The sequence below is a fragment of the Diachasma alloeum genome, unplaced genomic scaffold (genome assembly GCF_001412515.2).
Source record: "Diachasma alloeum isolate Michigan unplaced genomic scaffold, Dall2.0 Dall_scaffold_00208, whole genome shotgun sequence".
Classification (NCBI taxonomy): Eukaryota; Metazoa; Arthropoda; class Insecta; order Hymenoptera; family Braconidae; genus Diachasma; species Diachasma alloeum.
This window is the reverse complement of record NW_021680373.1, coordinates 780,093-802,903: the sequence shown is the minus strand read 5'-3', so window position 1 is coordinate 802,903 and position 22,811 is coordinate 780,093. Positions and strand designations below refer to the sequence as shown.

Here is a 22,811-nt window from a genome sequence, read left to right as displayed (position 1 = left end):
TGTCCCTACTGCGATCAGGACTTTCGACAGCGTGCTCGAACATGGATACACATCAGAAATCATCACAGCCATTCTCTGCTGTACTGCATCGATAAGAAGAGGAACCAGAAGTTGTTTCACCCGTCGAGTTACAGGGGATAAATGCAAACGAAAATTTTCCCTCCGAGGAGAAATAATGCTAATGGGTTTTTCAACGCGACAAACGGATGATTTTTTATTTTTTTATAGAAATAAAGGAATAAAAATGCGTTTTCTGAGCTGATTGTGAGCGTTGTCATTTCACGTCCTTGTTCTTCACTCTCTCTTCTCTACTCAATTGAATTGATCTCGTTGCAGATGACGAATGAATGCCTGTGTATTGAACATGGATAAGTACCGACCTAACTGTTGATTGTTCCAGGATTTATGCCGATGGAATGGAATTATATGGCTGTGAATCCTGGTGTGTCAAATCGCCACAACTGCGCGACCTGCGGGAAGAGTTACAAGCATCGAACTCACTTGATTCGCCATCTCAAGTACACGTGCGGCGAGGAGAGGGCATTCCAATGTCCTTACTGCGATCAGGACTTCAGACAACGGGCTCGGATATGGATACACATCAGAAATCATCACAGCCATTCTGTGCTCTATTGCATCGACAAGAAGAGGAATGAGACGCTGTATTATTCGTCGAGTTACAAGGGGTAACTCCCGACGAAAGTTCGTCCTCCGAGAGGAGAAACACTACTAATCAACATTTTAAACCGATAAGATTCCATTTAAAAAAAAATAGAAATAACGGAATAAAAGTAATTTTCTGAGCTGATGAGGAGCATTGTCATTTCACTTCCTAGTTCTCCACTACTTAACTGAATTGATTTCATTACAGATGAGATGAGGGACTTTGTATCGAACACGTATAAATACGATCCCATTTGTTTATTGTTCCAGAAGGTATGCCGCTGGAGTGGGAATTTGTCGCTGTAAATCCCGATTCGTCAAATCGTCACAGTTGCGCAACTTGTGGAAAGAGTTACAAGCATCGAACTCACTTGCTACGTCACCTCAAATACACTTGCGGCGCGACGAAGGTGTTCCAGTGCCCTTATTGCAAACAGGGCTTTAGACAGCGAGATTGGACATGGATACACATCAGAAAACTTCATAATCATGCTAAACTCTATTGTATCGATGCCAGAACAAACGAAATCTTGTATTACGATAGGAAAAAAAAAGAGTGAATACGAAATAAAAATGAGGTTTTTGAGGAAATGATGGAGATTGTCATTTCAATTTCTTGTCCTTTTCGGTTATAAAGTTGATTGGTCCTTCCGAAGATGACACAATGACTAGATGAATACATTGAGCTAAGAATAGTGCACGTGTATTGAACATTTGTTAAAGTCATTTCATTTGTTGAATGTTCCAGATGAAATGCCCGAGTTGGAATTTGTTTCTGTGAATATTGATCCGTTGAGCATTCACAGTTGTACGAAATGTGAAAAGACTTACAAGCGTCGAACTCACTTGCTTCGCCATCTCAAGTTCGAGTGCGGAGATATAAGAAGATTTCTGTGCCCTCACTGTGGACAGCTGTTCAGACAACGGGACTGGATATGGATACACATCAAGAAACATCATAAAAGTGCTAAGCTTTATTGTATCGATACCACAACAAAGAAGAAATTGTATCATTTTAGTGTGAGCGATAGGATGGACGATGACTCAGATGATTGAAGGAACGGAATAAAAATGAGTTTTTGTAGTTGATACTGATGATTGTTTCTTCACTTTCCGATATTCTTGAATGAATCTCATTAATCTTTTTACAGGAGACGAAACGAATATATGAATAGATTAATATAAGAAAAGTTTATATGTATGGAACATTTATAAAAATCATTTAATTTGTTGAATGTTCCAGACGAACTGCCTGAGTTGGAATTTGTTTCTGTGAATATTGATCCATTGAGTATTCACAGTTGCACAAAATGTGAAAAGACTTACAAGCGTCGAACTCACTTGCTTCGCCATCTCAAGTTCGAGTGCGGAGATATAAGAAGATTTCTATGCCCTCACTGTGGACAGCTGTTCAGACAACGGGACTGGATATGGATACACATCAAGAAACATCATAAGTGTGCTAAGCTTTATTGTATTGATACCACAACGAAGAAGAAATTGTATCATGTTAGTGTGAGCGATAGGATGGACGATGACTCAGATGATTGAAGGAACGGAATAAAAATGAGTTTTTATAGTTGACACTGATGATTGTTTCTTTACTTTCCGATATTCTTGAATGAATCTAATTAATCTTTTTACAGGAGATGAAACGAATATATGAATACATTAATATAAGAAAAGTTTATATGTATGGAACAATTATAAAAGTCATTTAATTTGTTGAATGTTCCAGACGAACTGCCCGAGTTGGAATTTGTTTCTGTGAATATTGATCCATTGAGTATTCACAGTTGTACGAAATGTGAAAAGACCTACAAGCGTCGAACTCACTTGCTACGACATCTCAAGTTCGAGTGCGGAGATATACGAAGATTCCTGTGCCCTCACTGTGGACAGCTGTTCAGACAACGAGACTGGATATGGATACACATCAAGAAACATCATAAGTGTGCTAAGCTTTATTGTATTGATACCACAACGAAGAAGAAATTGTATCATATTAGTGTGAGCGATAGGATGGACGATGACTCAGATGATTGAAGGAACGGAATAAAAATGAGTTTTTATAGTTGATACTGAGAATTGTTACTTTAATTTCCGATATTCTTGAATGAATTTAATTGATCCTTTTACAGGTGCCGAAATGAATATATGAATCCATTAATATAAGAAAAGTTTACATGTATGGAACATTTATAAAAATCATTCAATTTGTTGAATGTTCCAGACGAAATGCTGGAGTTGGATTTTGTTTTTGGAAATCACAATTCACTGTTGGAGTTGGATTTTGTTTCTGGGAATCGCGATCCACTCAGTATTCACAGTTGTCCAACATGTGGAAAGTCCTACAAGCATCGATGTAACTTGCTTCGTCATCTCAAGTTCGAATGCGGCGAAGCAAAGCGATTTCAATGTCCTTACTGCCAGAAATTATTTAGACAACGGGGGGGAATATGGATGCACATGAAGAATCATCACAGCGATTCTGTGCTTTATTGTATCGATACCACAACGAAGGAGAAATTCTATCATTTCACTGCGAATGAGAAGATGAAAGACGATACAGATGATTGAAGAAATGACAACGAGTTTCTCTAGTGGATATTGACGATTGTTACTTAATTTTCCGATGTTCTTGAATGAATTTAATTAATCTTTTTACAGACGAAATGAGTACATGACTCCATTGATCATTTGTAAAAATCATTTCATTTGTTAAAGTTTCCAGACGAAATGCTGGAGTTGTCCAACATGTGAAAAGAGGACAAAGATGACGGAAGAAATGGAATAAAAATGAGTTTCTCTTGTAGATATTGACGATTATTATTTCACTTTCCGATATTCGATATTCTTGACTGAATTTAATTAATCTATTTACAGACGAAACGAGTACATGACTCCATTAATCCGAAAAAGTTCACATGTATCGAACATTTATAAAAATCATTTCATTTGTTGAATGTTCCAGACGAAATGCTCGAGTTGGATTTTGTCTCTGTGAATCGTGATCCACTGAGTATTCACAGTTGTCCAACATGCGGAAAGACTTACAAGCATCGATGTAACTTGCTTCGTCATCTCAAGTTCGAATGCGGAGAAGCAAAGAGATTTCAGTGTCCTTACTGTGACAAGTTGTTTAGACAACGTACCTGGATATGGATGCACATTAAAAAAAATCATACCGACTCTGTGCTTTATTGTGTCGATACCACAACGAAGGAGAAATTCTATCATTCTAGTGTGAACGATAGGATGGAAGACGACAGAGATGATTGGAGAGTGGAATAAAAATGACTTTCTATAGTTGACACTGAGGATTGTTACTTTGCTTTCTTATATTCTCAAATGAATTTATTCAAACGAAATTGATGTTCTCGACCATATGCTTTCAAATTGTTAAAATAATTTCAAATGAATTTACTTAATCTTTTCACAGGAGATGAAATGACTACATGAGTTCATGAGCTCACGAATTTGTGGAGAGTTCCCATGCATCGAACATTATAAAAATCATTTCATTTGTTAAATGTTCCAGACGAAATGCCGGAGTTGGAATTCGTTTCTGTGACCCCTGATCCGTTGAGTCTTCACAATTGTACATGTGGAAAGACTTACAAGTATCGAGGACACTTCCTTTATCATCTCAAGTTCGAATGCGGAGGGATAAAGAGGTTTCAATGTCCTCATTGTGGAAAGTTGTTTAGGCAACCGGAGTGGATATGGATACACATTAAGAAACATCATAACTACTATGTGCTTTATTGTATCGATACCGTAACGAAGAAGAAGGTGTTTCACTCGTGGAGTCCCCTGGGATAACAGCTAGTGTGAGAGATAAGATGGATTCGTAACGAAGATGTCTGGCACTGAGATAAACAATTTTTTTTTGAGAAATACGTCTTGATTTATATCGAGAGACTCGTAGCTCGAAAATTTTTAAGAACAAAATATCTTGAAGTGAGAAAAAAAAACTTTCGCCAAGAAATTTTGTACTTGTTCTAAAAACGAGGAGAATTTCTTGATACCAACAAAGCAATTTCTCATACCAAGTAAAATTGAAAATTTATCAATTCATTATTAAACTCATTTATTATTTATTAATGTGTTATTATTTTTTTATTGTAAATTTATTAATTCATTTAATAGTCTTTTAGGCTCAATTCTAAAATATTATGATGCGAAATCATTTGAATTGATTTCAGAACTCATTTTCTTGATATGAACCAATTGCCCTCATCTTCCGGACAATTTTTTTTAGTTTGAGATATTTTGCGATTGCTAATTTTCAAGCCATGAATTTCTTGATACAATTAAACATGTACTTCTCAAAAAACTTGTCTTCTCAGTGTGAGGGAACAGAACAAGAATAAGTCTTTCGAGTTGACGTTGAAGATTTTGATTTTACTTTCTAGCTATTCTTGAATTAATTTAATTGATCTTCTCACAGAAGACGAAATAAGTACACGAATGAATAATTTTCTCATCGCATAGAACCGACAATTAATGATATCAATTGTTGAATGTTCCAGGGGGTACGGCTGTGGGGTGGGAATTTGTTTCTCCGAATCCTGATCCGTCATATCCCCATTATTGTGCAAAATGTGGAAAGAGTTACAAGCATCGAACCCACTTAACTCGTCACTTGAATTACGAGTGTGGAGTGGCTAAGGCATTTCAATGCCCGTACTGCAAGCAGAGCTTTGGACGACGCGACTGCATGTGGATACACATCAGGAAGCTTCATCGGCGCTCTAAGCTCTACTGTATCGATACCAGAACACAGGAAAAACTGTATTATTCCTCGAATTATAAGGGATAGCAAGATGAAGAAAGTTTAGTGTGAGAGACAAAATGGAATAAAAAATGAGTTTTTTACCATTAATGCTGTGAATTATTTTACATTTTAGTTATTCTCGACTAAATTTCACCAATATTTTTACAGATGATGAAATTAGCACACGAATGAATAATTTTTTCACCTCGCGGAACTGATGTTTCATATGTCAATTGTTTAATGTTCCAGGAGGAATGCCTGTGGGGTGGGAATTTGTTTCTGTGAATCCCGATCCGACATATCCTCATTATTGTACAAAATGTGGGAAGAGTTACAAGCACCGAACACACTTGACACGTCATTTCAATCACGAGTGTGGAGTGGCAAAGGCCCTTCAGTGTCCCTACTGCAAGCAGAGCTTCAGACGACGAGACTGCATATGGATACACATTCGAAAGCTTCACAGCTGTTCCGCGCTCTATTGCATCGACACCAGGACCCAGGAAAAATTGTTTTATTCGTCGAGTTACAAGGGATAACAAATTACGAGCTTGAAAGACCAGTAAATGTTCATCTTTTGACATGAATAATGGAATAAAAATGGGTTCTTAATTCAATGATGACGAATGTCATTAAATTTTTCTAGTTTATCTCAACTGAGTCAAATTAATCTTCTTACAGAATACGAAATGAGTACATGAATGAATATTTATTGCACCCGTGTGGAGCACGTAATTCACGTATCAATTGTTGAATGTTCCAGGTGGAATGCCTGTGGGATGGACATTTGTATCTGTGAATCCTGATCCAGTGTATCCTTATAATTGTTCACAATGCGGAAAGAGTTACAACCGTCGAAATAACTTGACTCGTCATCTCAAGTATGAGTGTGGAGTGGCTAAGGCATTCCAATGTCCTTACTGCAAGCAGACCTTTAGACAGCGTTACCTGGTGTGGATACACATGAGAAAACTGCATGGACGTTCTAAGCTCTATTGTATCGATACCAGAACAGGGGAGAAATGGTATTGTTCATCGAGTCATAAGGGATAACGAGACTAAAGGCCTGGGGAGAGCAGTACGTTTTTATTTATTGAGATAAATAATCGAATAAAAATGTGTGAATTGCTTGATTTTACGATGAGAATTGTATTTTCACTCTCTAGTCCTTCTCAGCTAGACTCAATTGATCTTACAGAAGATTAAATGAGCACATGGATGAATTTTTACTGCATCATGTGGAATGGATGATTCATGTGTCAATTGTTGAATGTTCCAGGAGGAATGCCTGCCGGGTGGGAATTCGTTTCTGTGAATCGTCATCCCGCATATTCTCACTATTGCACGAAATGCGGAAAGAGTTACAAGCATCGAACTCACTTGACACGTCATTTCAATCACGAGTGTGGAGTGGCAAAGGCATTTCAATGTCCGTACTGCAAGAAAACTTTTAGACAACGCGCACACATATGGAGACACATCAGAAGACTTCATGGGCGTTCTAAGCTCTATTGTATCGACACCAGAACTGAGACGAAATTGTATTATTCATCGAATTATAAGAGATAGCAAGATCAAAATTTGGGAGAACAATGGGTTTTTATCTCTCGACGCAAATGATCGAATAAAAATGAGTTATTTGACTTGACGAAGAGAATTGTTTTTTTTTTATATTTTTTTACTGCACGAAGACCTCCAGACAATGATATACTTACGAAAAATTTTGTTCGAAATTTCCGGTATATTTTTAGGAAATTTCTATCGTATTTAAGCTCCACTGAAATTTCAAGGAATTTCGTCCTTGAAAATTCAGAATTTCGCGGGAAAAAGAATGAGAACTGTGAATTTCAGTTACTTCATTCCCTGAAAATTGATCGAAATCAAGAAAATTCCGGTGAATATATTCTTGTATTTTGAAGTTTTTGAAAATTCAGGGTAATTGGACAATGAATATTCGTGTTTCATTGAAAATTCAGATATATTGGGGAATTCTCGTCTGTATATTGCTTAAAGTTTTGGAATTTCACTGAATTTTTAGGGAAACCTGCAATTTTATAATTTGTTCCCTGATAGATCAATCCCGGAGTTAACTCTGGGTTGGATTCGTCAGGGTTCTCCCCTAAATCGCGTTATGAAAATTATTAATCAACTCTACGAAATTTCATTTTTTTTCTAACAGTGTACTTGGTGTGGATACATATCAGGAAACTTCGTGGCCATTCCAACTCCTATTGTATCGATACCCGAACGGAGAAAAAATTGTATTATCCATCAATTCTTAAGAGATAACAAGACCAAAGTTTGAAATACTACTGCGTTTTCATTTCTCGACCTAAATAATCGAATAAAAATGAGTTCTTTCACCTAATAATGAGAATTGTCACTTCAGTTTTTACTTCTTCTCAACTAAACTGTTTTAATCTTCTTACAGAAGACGAAATGAGTAAATGAATGAATCTTTATTGCATCCTGTGGGACTGGTAATGCGAGACAATTGTCTGTATATCGAACACATATGAATACAATTCCAACTTTTGAATGTTCCAGGAGTAATGCCGGACTGGGAATTTATTGCGATGAATTATGACACCTCAAATCGTCATCACTGTCCAACGTGCCAACGGAGTTACAAGCGTCGAACTCACTTGCTCCGTCACCTCAAGAACGAATGCGGAATGGCTAAGGCATTCCAGTGTCCCTACTGCATGCAGAGCTTCAGACAACGCACCCACATATGGACACACATCAGGCAAAATCACACCGATTCTGTGCTTTACTGCATCGACACCAGAACCGGGGAAAAATTGTATTACTCGTGGAATCATAAGGCGTAAAGGACCAGAAGATTTTGCGCCGTCACCGCGGCCGACGAGAAATTCCATTTCAATTGTAGAAATAAAAATTCATGATTCAGATCTTTGAAAAAATAAACGTGAAAGACGAAATGCTAAATGCGTTTTAATTCCTTCGTAATAACGAATGAAGAGTTCACGATGAGAATCGTCATTTCATTTTCTAATCATTCTAGACCTAAAGAAGTGTTTGCATCGCGTGTAAATGTAATCCCAACTGTTGAATGTTTCAGGAGGAATGCCGAAGTGGGAATTTATTGATGTGGATCTTGGAATGTCATATCCTGTGAATATTCCTGTGGAAAATCGTCATCATTGTCCACAATGTGGAAGGAGTTATAAGCGTCGAACTCACTTGCTTCGTCACTTCAAGAACGAGTGCGGAGAGGCAAAGGCATTTCAATGCCCCTATTGCAATCAGGACTTCAGACAACGGACCAGCATATGGACACACATTAGACACAGCCACCAGCATTCTGTTCTTTATTGCATCGATACCACTACAAAGGAGAAATTGTACTATTCACTCCCTCGTAAGGGATAACGGGACCAAATTTTAGATAACCAAAGTCAAATTTTATTTCGGGAATACATGTGTTTTATTTTCTGGATTAGAATTGAGGGAATAAAAATGGGTTGGTTGAACCGATGGGAATTGTTATTTCAATTTTTAGTTATTCTTGAATGAAGTTAGTGGAACTTTCAATTTTTATGGAACTGATAATTCGTGATGTGACATGGATTATCATTCCAATTGCCGAATGTTTGAGGAGAAATTCCGGTAGTGGCAATTTCTCATGTTGTGTTACTTGGGGAATGACTTACAAGCATTGAATTTACTTGCCCTGGCAAGCAAGCCTTCAAACAATGCGCCAGTATATGGACACACATTAAACATAGTCACCAACGTACTGTTCTTCATTGCATCGACAGCTCTATGAAGGAAAAATTAAACTATTCACTTCCTCGCAGGGGATAACGGGACCAAATTTTACGTAACTAAAGTCGTTTTATGTCGGGAATAAATACGTTTTATTTTCTGACTAAGAATTCACTGATAAAGAGGATTATTTATTGTTAAAAAGCGGATTTTGTTGAAGTCTAGGGTCTATTCCGTCTCACCAAATGCTCATTCGTTAATAGTTCACAAATGCTTTCAAGTGAACCATTTGCTAACTATTAACGAATATTTATTTGTTCATATTTAATTCTACCATTCGTTAATAGTTAATTAATCTCATCTCATTTGAAATAAACCAGTGTTGAGGCATAAAAATGAGTTGTTTGAGCTGATGATGGGAATTGTCACTTCACTTTTTAGTTATTCTTGAATGAACTTAATGGATCTTTCTACAGTTTATGGAATTGGTAATTCGAGATGTATGTGACATGGATTATCATTCCAATTGTCGAATGTTTGACAAGAAATGCCGATGGAATGGGAATTTCTTGGTGTGAATCCCGATTTGTCGGGTCGTCATGGTTGTTACAAGCATCGAACTCACTTGCACCAACATTCTATTTTTTATTGCAACAATAGCTCTGCGAAGAAGAAATTGTACTATTTACCTCCCCGTAAGGCATACGGGATATTTCGGAAATGCGTTTGATTTTCTATAAGAATAAAGGGAATAAAAACGGGTTGTTTGAACTGACGATGGTAACTCTCATTTGACTTCTTAGTTATTCTTGAATGAACTTAATGGATCTTTCTACAGCCTATGGAACTGGTAATTCAAGACGTATGTGACACGGATTATCATTTCAATCGTCGAATGTTTCAGGAGAAATGCCGGTCGAGTGGGAATACCTCGCTGTGAATCCTGATTCATTGGGTCGTCATGGTTGTGCCAATTGTGGAAAGAGTTATAAGCACCGAACTCACTTGCTCTGTCATCTCAAGAATGAGTGCGGTGTGATGAGAGCATTCGGCTGCCCTTACTGCAGCGGGACCTTCAGACAACGTGGGCATGTATGGAGACACATTAGGAGTATTCACAGCCATTGTGTGCTTTATTGTATCGACACGAGAACTAGGGAAAAGTTGTATTGTTCAGGGAGTCATAAGGGGTAACAGGAGTAAGCCATGAGGAACGTTTCCATTTCTTCATGATGATGATGGAATAAAGACGAGTTTATTGAGTTTATCATGAGAATTGTCATTTCACATTCTTGTTATTCTTGACTGAACTGAATTAATCTCTCTTGCAGCGGATGGCACCGATAACCCAAGACAAGTGCATACGCATCGGACATGTATGAATGCAATCACAATTGTTGAATGTTTCAGGAATGCAGAAGTGGGATTTTATTGGTGTGAATGCTGAGTCGACGCGTCACAATTGTGCAACATGTGGAAAGAGTTATAAGAATCGACGCAGCTTGCTTCGTCACATCAAGTTCGAGTGTGGAGTGCCGAGGGTATTTCAATGGCCCTACTGCAAGCAAGCCTTTAAACAACGCACTGGCATATGAAAACGCATTAGACATAGTCACAACTGTTGTTCACTTTATTGTATCGAGATCAGTACGAATAAGAAGTTGTATCCGTTGGAACGTGAAAGGCATTCATTCAGGCATTCATGATGCTCGAGAGCTAATGAATACGGCAGACCAATGCGTTTTCTTTTCTCGATGAGAATGACGGAATAAAAATGAGTTTCTTGAGATGACGCTGAGAATTGTCACTTTACTTTCTAGTTGTTCTCGATTAAACTGAATTAATCTTCGTGCCGCGTATGAAACTGGCAATGCGAGAAAACAGAGAACTACATATGTATCGAACGTGTACGAAAATAATTCCGATTGTTGAATGTTTCAGGAGGAATGCAGAAGAGGGGATTTACTGCTGTGAATTCTGAGTCGACGCGTCATAATTGTGCGACTTGTGGAAAGGGTTATAAGAATCGAGGTAACTTGTATCGTCATATCAAGTTCCAGCATATGGCAACACATTAGACATAGTCATAAGTGTTGCTCGCTTTATTGTATCGAGATAATTACGAATGAGAAGTTGTAACCATTGAAATGTAAGAATCATTCAAACGATGATGTTTGAGAGCTAATGAACATGACACAGACCAATACGTTTTCTTGTTTCGATAAGAGTGAGGGAATAAAAATGAGTTTCCTGAGATGATGCTGAGAATTGTCATTTTACTTTCTATTTGTTCTTCATTAAATTGAATTCAGCAGCGAAGTGGTAAAACGGTGCAAGTCAATTTTGACTATTGACCAGTTTTCAATGAATATCTTGGAATCTAAGGGAGATAGCAAAATGTTTGTTATAACCTTTTTTGTAGAGCCGATTGAGAGCTGCAACAAATGTAATTACGAAAATTTCGCTATTTCTCTTAGATTCGGAAATATTCCTCAAAAACTCAACTGGAAGATGAGTCGAATTAAACCGTTTTACCACTTCGCTACTGAATTAATCTTGTTGCTGCGTGTGGAATTGGTGATGTGAGAGAATGGAGAAATACATATGTATCGAACATGTATCAATATAATTCGAATTGTTGGCTGTTGCAGGGGAAATGACGGAGTGGGAATTTATTGCTGTGAATCCTGAGTTGACGCGTCATAATTGCACAACTTGTGGAAAGAGTTATAAGAATCGACGTAGCCTGCAGCGTCACATCAAGTTCGAGTGTGGAGTGCCAAGGGCATTTCAATGCCCCTACTGCAAGCAAGCCTTTAAACGACGCACCAGCACGTGGGAGCACATTAGACATAGTCACAACCGTTGTTCGCTTTATTGCATTGAGATCAGTACAAATAAGAAGTTGTATCCATTGAATCGTAAGAGGCAGTGATCCGGTGATGCTTGAGAGCTATGACGAGACATGACAAACCAATGCGTTTTTTTTTTCTTGATAAGAATGACGGAATAAAAATGAGTTTATTGAGATGACACTGAGAATTGTCATTTTAAACTGCATTAATCTTTTTGCAGCCTGTGGAACTGGTTATGCGAGAGAACATATGTATCGAACATTTACCAATATAATTCCAATTGTTGGCTGTTGCAGGGGAAACGACGGAGTGGGAATTTATTGCTGTCAATCCCGAGTCGACGCGTCATAATTGTGCGACTTGTGGAAAGAGCTATAAGAATCGAGGTAGTTTGCTTCGTCACATCAAGTTCGAGTGTGGAGTGCCGAGGGCATTTCAATGTCCCTACTGCAAGCAAGCCTTTAGACAACGCACCAGTACATGGAAACACATCAGACATAGTCATAACTGTTGCTCGCTTTATTGTATCGAGATCAGTACGAATGAGAAGTTGTATCCATTGAAACGTAAGAGGCATTCTTACGATGATGCTTGAGAGCTAATGAACATGGCAGGCCAATGCGTTTTATTTTCTCGATAAAAATGCCGGAATAAAAATGAGTTTTTTTAGATGATGCCGAGAATTGTCATTTTACTTTCTCATTATTATTGACTAAACTGAATTAATCTTTTTTGCAGCGTGTGGACCTGGTAATGCAAGAGAATAGAGAAGTAAAATATTATTCCAACTGTTGAATGTTGCAGGAGGAATGACGAAGTGGCAATTCTTTGCTGTAAATTCTAATGCAGCGAATCGTCAGGGTTGTGCAACGTGTGGGAAGAGTTACGACTATCGAAGGAATTTGCTGCGTCACTTTAAATTCGAGTGTCGAGTGCCAAGAGCATTTCAATGTCCTTACTGCAAGCACATCAGGCATTACCACAACTGTTGCTCGCTTTATTGTATCGAGTTCAGTACCAATGAGAAGTTGTATTGTTGCCTGAAAGCTAATGAACGAAATGACGAAATAAAAATGATTTTCTTGAGATCACGACAACAGTCATTATTTTACATTCTAGCTGCTCTTGACTAAACTGAATGAATCTTTTTTCAGTTTATGGAGCTACTAATTCGAAAGAGGTACACGTGTATCGAACATGTACGAATATCATTCCAATTGTTGAATGTTGCAGGAGAAATGTCAAATTGGGAATTTGCTGTGACTTGTGATCCGTCGAATCGTCATGGTTGTGCAGCGTGTGGAAAGAGTTATAAGAATCGAGGGCACTTGCAGCGTCATCTCAAGTTCGAGTGCGGTGTACCAAGGGCATTCCAATGTCCTTACTGCAAGCAGGGCTTCAGACAGCGCACCAGCATATGGAAACACATTAGGCACAGTCACAGCCGTTCTGTGCTTTATTGTATCGAGATCAGTACGAATGAAAAGTTGTATCCCTTGGAACGTAAGAGGCATTCATACTCTGATCTCTGAAGATTAATAAACATGAGAGACCGGTGCGTTTTATTTTTTCGGAATAAAAACGAGCTGTTTGAGATTATAATGAGAATTGTCGTTTTTCTTAATCGTTATTCTCGAGTGAACGGAATTCATCCCTTTTCCAACCTATGGAATCAGTAATTCGAGAGAATTACATGTGAATCGAACATGTATGAACACAATCGCAATTGTTTCATGTTTCAGGGGGAATGCCGAGGCTGGAATTCGTGGATGTGAGAGCTGATACGTCGAAACGTCATGATTGTTTCAAATGTAGAAGGAGTTACAGTTATCGAAGTAATTTAGTTCGTCACCTCAAGTTCGAGTGCGGAGTGCCGAGGGCGTTTCAATGTCCTTACTGCAAACAAGGCTTCAGGCAACGCACCAGCACATGGAAACACATTAGACATAGCCACAGCCGTTCGGCACTTTATTGCATCAAGATCGGTACGAACGAAAAGTTGTATCCGTGGAGTCGTAAGAAGCCGTCATAATGGGGACGTCTGTGAGCTAATGAACATGAGAGACTAGAACGATGTTATTTCTTGATAAGAATGATGGAATAAACATGAGTTTCTTGAGATGATGATGAAAATTGTCATTTTACTTTCTTCTTATTCTTGACTAAACTGAAATAGTATTCTTTGAATTGGTGATTCGAGAGAATTGCACATGCCTCGAACATGTATGAATACAATCCTAATTATTTAATGTTCCAGGAAGAAAGCTGAAGTGGGAATTCGTTGATGTAAATGCTGATACTTCGAAACCTTACGGTTGTTCAACGTGTTTCAAGAGTTACAAGAATCGGAGTAACTTGCGTCGTCACCTCAAGTTCGAGTGTGGCATGCCAAATGTATTTCAATGTCCTTATTGCAAGCATAAGTTCAGACAACGCGACAGCATATGGAGACACATCAGGCGCGATCATGAAACTTCTGTATTTTATTGTATTGATACCAGGACGAACAAAAAGTTGTATTTTTTGCAGAATCGTGCGATAGATTTAAAATGAATATGTTTGATAGCTGATGAACATTCGAGACCAATACATTTCCGTTTCTTGATCAGAATTATGCAATAAATATAAGTCTTTCAAGTCGACAATGAGAATTGTCATTCTACTTTTTTTGAATTCTTGACTAAATTGAATGATCTTTTCAAAAATCTTTTTTTTGCAGCCGGTGAAACTGGTAATTCAAGAGAATTCCATTTGTATTGAACATGTATGAATACAGTGCCAATTGTTTAATGTTCCAGGAAGAATGGCGAAGTGGGAATTTGTTGACGTGAATGTTGGTGCATCGAATCGTCACGGTTGTTCAACGTGTGGAAAGAGTTACAAGAATCGAGGCCATTTGCTTCGTCACCTCAAGTTCGAGTGTGGCTGTTCAAAGTCTTTCCTATGTCCTTATTGCAGAATGGCTTTCAGGCAACGCACCGGTATATGGAAACACATGAGACGTTGCCACGACAATTCTGTTCTGTACTGTATCGATACCAGGACAAATGAAAAATTGTATTATCCACTGAGTCGTAAGAGAGATCATAACGAGAATGTTTGAGAGCTAATGCACAAATTAATTTCCATTTCTTGACAAAAATAACGAAATAAAGATGAATTCATCCAGTTGATGACGAGAATTGTCGTTTTACTATTTTATTTACAGCGTATGGAATTGGCTATTCAAGAGTAGTAAATATCTATCGAACATGTGTGAACATCATCCCAATTGTTGGATGTTTCAGGAGGAATGCCATACTGGGAATTCATTGCTGTGCCTCCTAACGTGTCTAATCGTCACGTTTGCACAACTTGTGGAAGAAGTTATAAGAATAATAATCACTTGGTTCGTCACCTCAAGTACGAATGCGGAATGACGAAGGCGTTTCAATGTCCTTACTGCAACCAGGCCTCCAGACAACGCACCAACATATGGAAACACATCAAGTACAGTCATAGTCACTCTGTGCTTTACTGCATCGATACTAGCACAAACAGAAAGTTGTATCATCCATCGAGTCGTAAGATGTATTCATAACGGAGATGTTCAAGGGCTTGTGAACATGAGAGAGTGCATTTCCATTTCTTTATAAGAATAATGGAATAAAGTTGAGTTCTTTGAGTCGATGACGAGAATTGTCATTTCACTTTTTTGTTATTCTTGATTAAAATGAATTAATCTCCTTCCCAGCGGATAGAACTGGGAATTCGAGAGGACATATGAATCATTACAACTGCTGAATGTTTCAGATGGAATGACGGAGAAGAGGATATTTGGTGCTTTGCATTCTGATTCGTCAAATCGTCGTGGTTATGGAACGCGCGGAAAGAGCTGCAAGAGTCGAGCCTGACGGATTTAATTGTCCTTCTTATGTGGATACACATCAGGCGTAATCAGCCATTTCGGGCTTTAGTGCATCGATAACAGGACGAAGGAGAAATTGTATTATTTATTGAGCCGCAGGGGGCATCATGATCCTTTGTAGAATGAGTTTGAGAAAAAAAGTTTTTTCAGAAGTATGTCTTTACTTGTAAAAACTTTCGACAAGAGATTTTATCATTTCCTATGACGAGAACAATTTTTTTCGTGACTAAAAACGGATTTCTCAAAGCAAGTCTAGTTGAGTTATTTATTCAATAGTTTTTAGCTTCAGTTCCACAATATTTTAATGCAAAACCACTTGACTTGGTTTGAAAATTCCGTTTCTTCACCTGAATTGCCCTCATCTTTCAGACAAGTACAAAATTTCTTGACGAAAGTTTATTTTCTCAGTAAAAATTCTCCTCGACTTGATAATGAGTCCATCCATTTAATCTCCCACTTTCTCTCACTGCTAATCTAATTTGTTCACAGAAATGTGACTTGTGCAAGAAGAAATAAGTGAATGAATAAATATCTGTTGCATCGTGCTGACGGTACTGTTTTTTGGTGACTGGTTTGTGTGAACGTAGAGCATGTATTAATGAAATTATTCTGGTTAATTGTTTCAGGAGATTTGTGGGAGAATTGGGAATTTCTTGCAGCCCATCATCACAGTTTACTGTTGGATCAGGAGGCCATGAGTCGTCATCATTGCCTCCAGTGTGGCAGAAGTTACAAACGTAGAGATCACTTGAAACGTCATGCCAAGTACGAGTGTGGCAAGCCCAACAGATTTCGATGTCCCCATTGTAACCAGGATTACAGACAACGTGCCCAAGTGTGGCAGCACATCAGACATCTTCATGGGGATTCAGAGCTCTGTTGCATCGATAACGAGACTAATCAAATGTTTTATTATCTCAAGGCGAATAAGAGTGATTGAAGGACGCTTCTATTTTTCGATAGAAAATAATGAAATAAAAACAAGTTTCTTGCATTCATAAGAACAATGTTATCTTCTATTACTTCTTCTAATCTGTTTTCAGGAGACGACATTCTCGGACTTGTGAGAAGGAATCATGCATTAACATGACTCTTGTTGATTCTCATAAGGCAATGATGATTGAAGAAGTCCAAGCCCTGTTGCATTGATAACAAAACTAATCAAATCTTTTATCATCCGAAGACAAATGAGAATGATTGAAAAACGTTTCTATTTTTCGATAAAAAATAATGAAATAACGCCAAGTTTCTCGCACTAATAAGAACGAAATCATCTCCTATTACTTCTAATCTGTTTTCAGGGGACCATATTCTCAGACTTGTGAGAAGAAATGAGAATGAATAACTAACTGTTGTCCTGCCGGTGATAAATGGCGATCGGTTAATGTAAATGGAGACAATTCACATGGAGCATGTATTAACACACATCTTGTTGATTGTTACAGGTGAATCCTGGGAGAACTGGGAGTTTGTCCCAGTGGTATGTCCACCAGTGAACAATGAACCTAAAAATCGTTATCACTGTCTCCAATGCGGCAGAAGCTACAAACGTCGTGATAACTTGAATCGTCACGCCAAGTACGAGTGCGGAATGCCCAACAGATTTCGCTGTCCCCATTGCCAACAGGATTACCGACAACGGGCCCAAGTGTGGGCGCACATTAGAAATCTCCATAAAAATTCGGATCTATTTTGCGTCGACAATGAAACCGGCGAAATGCAATATTACACAGGAGGGCATAAGAATGAATGAGCAAAAAGTGTTTAAAATTGAATGAAAACGTGGAACATTGACGAGTTTTAACTTAACGATAATAATAAAAATAAATGATAGGTTTTCTCGAGTAGATGATAAGGATTAAGTCATTACACTTCCTATTTCTTCTTGAACCAAACTCTAGTTTACTCTGCGGGCATGATTTTAACTGTCTCCTCACTATTTATTTCTACGTAATGAAAATCATCGGCGTAATACGGTTTATTTAATTTTGTTTCAGGACTCTATATAGCCGATAAGGATCCACTGTACGGTGACAACGATAGAATCGGTGCATTTAAGTGTCCCAGCTGCGATAAAGTGTACAAATGGAGAAAATCAATGCTGGCGCATTTCAGACATCAGTGCAAAAAACCACCGAGATTCGAGTGTACACATTGTGAAGTTAAAAATTATCAGAAGGGACACATTATGAGGCATCTCATTGTTCATCATCCAGCATTGCCCCAAGTGTATTACGATGCTAAGACTAAGACGCGGGTCAATCTACGACCATTTGACCATCCTTTTTAATTAACATATCTGCTTGAGATTGAATAATGAAAAATCAGTGTTTCCAATTTTAAAATACTCAATAAAATATTAATTTTGGTATAATTGCTTGTTATGAGGTTGTTGACCTTGTCCCTCCACAGGTGCCACCAGACGAGAAAATACTTTACAAACATTTGTAATAAAGAGTTTACTCTTCAAAAATCTTGCGACGAAAAACCGTGCATTTATTTATTAACGAATATTTTTAAGAATGTTTCAGATCATTTGCAAATGCTCATTTCAGACATTGGTGGAGAAAAATCACTGAGGTTGGGGTGTACATATTGTGAAGTTGAAAATTATCAGAAGGGACACATTGTCCCAAGTGGAAACCCCGTGGTCATCCTTTGTAATTAACACATCCGTTTGAGATGGAATAATTAAAAATCAGTGTTCACCATTTTAAAATACTCAATAAAATATTAATCTGGTATAATTGTTTGCTATGAGGTTGTTAACCTTGCCCCTCCACAGGTGCCAGTAGAGGAGAAAATACTTTACAAATAGTTATTATAAAGACTTTCCTTTTCAAAAATCTCACGACAAAAAAAAACTCTTCAATTATTCACTAACCAATATTCTTAAGAATGCTTCAGATTATTTGCAAATGCCCTGTTTCAGGCATTAGTGCAAAAAACGATCGAGATTCGAGTGCACAAATTGTAAAGTTAAAAATGATCAAAACACATTATGAGGAATTTCATTAAATAAAATATCCGTTTGAGCTTGAATAATGAAAAATCAGTGTTTCCAATTTTTAAATAATAAAATCTTAACTTTGCTTTAATTATTTGATGTGAGGTATCGACCTTGTCCCTCCGCAGACGCCACTACAAGAGAAAATACTTTGCAAAAATTTGTAACAAACAGTATCGTCTTCAAAACTCCGACAAAAAATCCTTCAATTATTTATTAACAAATATCCCTAAAAATGTTTCAGATTATTCACGAGTGACCGACGTCAACCGAAGAACAAGAACCCAAAAAATTCCCCTGGAGGCGAAAAACTTCGTTTGCAACCGGTGCAATCGTCGATTCACAGCTAAACGCAGTTTAGTTCGTCACCAAAGATACGAATGTGGCCAGAAGCCGAAATTCGAATGTCCCTACTGTACATTTCGTAGTAAACACGCGTGGGATGGAACAAATCACGTTAAATATCGCCACCCAGATCGTCCACTCTACGTTCTGAAAAATCAATAGATCACAATCGCTTTCCAATTTTCTCGAAGAAAAAAAGAACAATCAATGTCTTCGTGTATGTAAACGCTTCAACGTCAAATAAATCAATTCTCCTCTCTCGAAATCATCAAATCTTTCATTAAAAAATCATCTCATCATCAATGCTCGTTTCTTTATTTGTGCACAATGGGAATTACCTACGCTTCTCTGTTCACTGGAAATACATTATGAACAACGACCAATCAACGTTCCTCACCCCACCCTAGTTATCTTCATCCCCGACTAATACAATTGTTTGTTTATATTTTTCAGATCTCTTCATGATGGATTCAATAATGAACATAACTGATCCAGAGATAATGGACACACAGTATCAGCAAATGGCTCCGCAGATGGGCCCACGCCAGACCCTCTTCTACTGTCCAAAGTGCCTGCGAGGCTTCACCCTGAAGAGCAATCGTAATCGTCACTTCAAGTACGAATGCGGCCACGAGCCACGATTCAAGTGCCCTTACTGCGACTTGCGCAGCAAACAAACGTCTCAAATTTACTCTCACGTTAGAAGAAAACATCCTGGTGAGAGGGTTTACTTCGTCGATATCAAGGGATAATCTAGACAAACCATTGCCTGTTTATTGTTTATTAATTACGATGATAATAAAGAAAATGATCAAATGCGACTGTTTCTCGATCAGAGGAGCAATTATAATCATTCATGTTTCTATTGCCTCATGTTATGTGATAAAATAAACCAATTTTCTCACACGTTGAAATCATTCACGAGTATCATTTTTTCCGGCATTGGCTCACTCTTCTCCGCCTCAAAAACATTCTCTGTTGTGGGTATTGAATAATCAAAAGGTATCATTTGCGATTTTCCACGATTAATGATCACTCTCAATATCGAACTAACAAATTGTTGTCTCATATTTGTTTCAGATTACTATCAGCCCGGCCAAATTGTGGAACGAATGGATCAAGCTCTCTGTCTGGATCCAATGTTCAACGAACCCCAAAAACGCATGCTCGGCCGTCGCAGTCTCATCCATCAGAAACGCTTCTTCTGTCCAAAGTGCCTGATGGGATTCACTATGATGAAAAATCTCAAGCGTCATTATCATTACGAGTGCGGCTGTGAACCGCGATACAAGTGCCCCTATTGCGAGTCGAAGAGCAAACAGACGTCCCAAATTTATGCTCATATTAGGAGGAAGCATCCTAATGAGAGAGTTTACTTCATCGATGTTACGCTTTAGTTGAATTGAAGTATTATGGGGATATCTAACGACATTTGAATATTCATAAAATGTTATTAATGTAGACTGGATGAGTCATACGAGAGGGGAAATTTGTTCATGAACTTTTTCTTGTTCTTCAATTATATTGGATCAAGTGAGTTTGATTCAATTAATTGTTAACTTGCCGACCCGAAGGGAAGTTATTTTTAATTTGTTTCATTGGTTACATTCATACAGATGATCCTAATGAAAGAGTTTACCTCACCGATGTTACACTTTAGTTAAATTAAAGTATTATGGGGCTATCTAACGAAATTTGAAGATTCATAAAATGTTATTGATGTAGACTGCATGAGTCATACGAGAGTGGAAATTTCTTCATCAACTTTTTCATGTTCTTCAATTATTTTGGATCAATGAAGTTTGATTTAATTAATTGTTTCTAATTTGTTTCATTGTTTACATTCATGCAGATGATCCTAATGGGAGAGTTTACTTCGTCGATGTTACACTTTAGTTGAATTAAAGTATTATGGGGCTATTTAATGAAATTTGAAGATTGATAAAATGTTATTAATGTAGACTGTATGGGTCATATGAAAGTGGAAATTTGCTCATCAACTTTTTCTTGTTCTTCAATTATTTTGAATTGATAAAGTTTGATTTAATTGTTTGTAATTTGTTTCATTGTTCACATTTATGCAGATTTATGTCCATATGAGGAGGAAGCATCCTAACGAGAGAGTTTACTTCACTGATGTTAGACGTTTGTTGAATTGGCTTGAAGTATTATGGGATTATTTAACGAAATGTGACAGTCGATAGAATGTTATTCATGTACTGGAGTATTCATAGGCTGCAGGAGGGTCGAGCAGAATGGATACTTTACTTATCTCTCAATGTTAACAATTTAGAAACGAACTCGTCGATTGGGTTCAGTCCAGGGTCACCTCAAAGGGAGAGAATTGTACTTTTCAAGGAAAAATTATCCCATTTAATCAATCATTCAATGAGTTATTGAGATTCAAGTAAATATTCCAAATGTCCATTTTGCCCCACTCGCTCCTTACTCAATCATTTTGGATTAATCGACTTTTAGTTAATCAATTGTCTCTAATTTATTTCACTGTTCTCCATGATGCGAATAAAACTGAGTTTATTCTCTTGTCGTTATGCTGTAGTCGAACGATTCAGCTCGAAAGATTTACTATTTAACGATTTATATATAACAATTAATGAAAAAGTTGCGAATATAGACGAATTAAAGTCATACGAAAATGAAAATTTATCCATCAATTTTATTCTTTGCTCTTCAATCACTTCAAATTAATCAATTTTTATTTAATGAATGATTACTAATTCATTTTATTGTTCTAGATGGTGTAAATGACGATTGTAACATCAAAGGTTTGTAATATAAAGTGAAACCCCATTCAGAAATCCAATTAATGTATTTCAATGTTTCAGATGATGCGAATAAGCCTGAGTTTACTTCATCAGTCTAACGAAATTGAGAAAACTTGGAGTCATGAGAAAGTGTGAATTCCTCCATAAAAATTTATTTCTGCTTCTCCAATCAATTTCAATAAATCAACTTGCATTTAGTCGATGAATTTCATTAGATGAAGCAAATGAGACTCACACTAAAGTAAAAACACTGTAATATAAAGTGAAACTCCATTCTTAAAACCAACTAATCATCAAACTGTTCCAGATGACGACAATTCCCCCTCATCCCCAGAAAACCACCGAAATCATCACCAGAATTCTCAAAAAAAAAAAATAATAAAAATCTAGTAGTAACTAAACCGAAGATGCTCGTGGATGTAATAGAAACCATCGTAATAAGGGCCCCTAGAATAGTCCATCGGCATGCTTCTGCTTAAGAAATTTCCATCTCTCTCCGTCCCCTGGAATTCCCTCAATGTAAAAACAAGATCATTCATCCATAAGTCCTAAAATAACACGATTCCTTTCTGTCTGACATCCCCACAGATATGCTGTCCTGTGTTTTGGGGCCATCGAAGCAACGTTCCCTACTACCTCGTCCAGGCTTTCCCGTTCTACCAATGATGAAGGATTTGGCATCAATATGGCTCGCCAAACAGCGCACACAATTTCCATATCGTTGTGAGCAGTGTGG

General features: G+C 37.6%; 1 protein-coding gene across 29 annotated transcripts in view; it reads left to right on the top strand.

Moving 5' to 3' along the window:
- LOC107036283 (longitudinals lacking protein) overlaps nt 1-22,811 on the top strand; it is a 131,114-nt gene that overhangs the window by 52,795 nt on the left and 55,508 nt on the right. The window contains exon 7 of one of the 29 annotated variants that reach the window (XM_015254116.2): nt 20,370-21,956. The exons of 21 other annotated variants lie outside the window; for them this stretch is intronic. In XM_015254116.2, coding sequence (XP_015109602.1) covers nt 20,370-20,686 — 317 coding nt within the window. In that variant the 3' untranslated portion in view covers nt 20,687-21,956. Of the gene's footprint in view, nt 1-933; nt 1,239-1,411; nt 1,753-1,906; nt 2,248-2,401; nt 2,743-7,990; nt 8,424-17,934; nt 18,312-19,742; nt 20,125-20,369; nt 21,957-22,811 lie in introns of those variants that run through there. 7 more of the 29 variants (XM_015254126.2, XM_015254129.2, XM_015254135.2 and 4 more) reach the window with 7 other exon arrangements.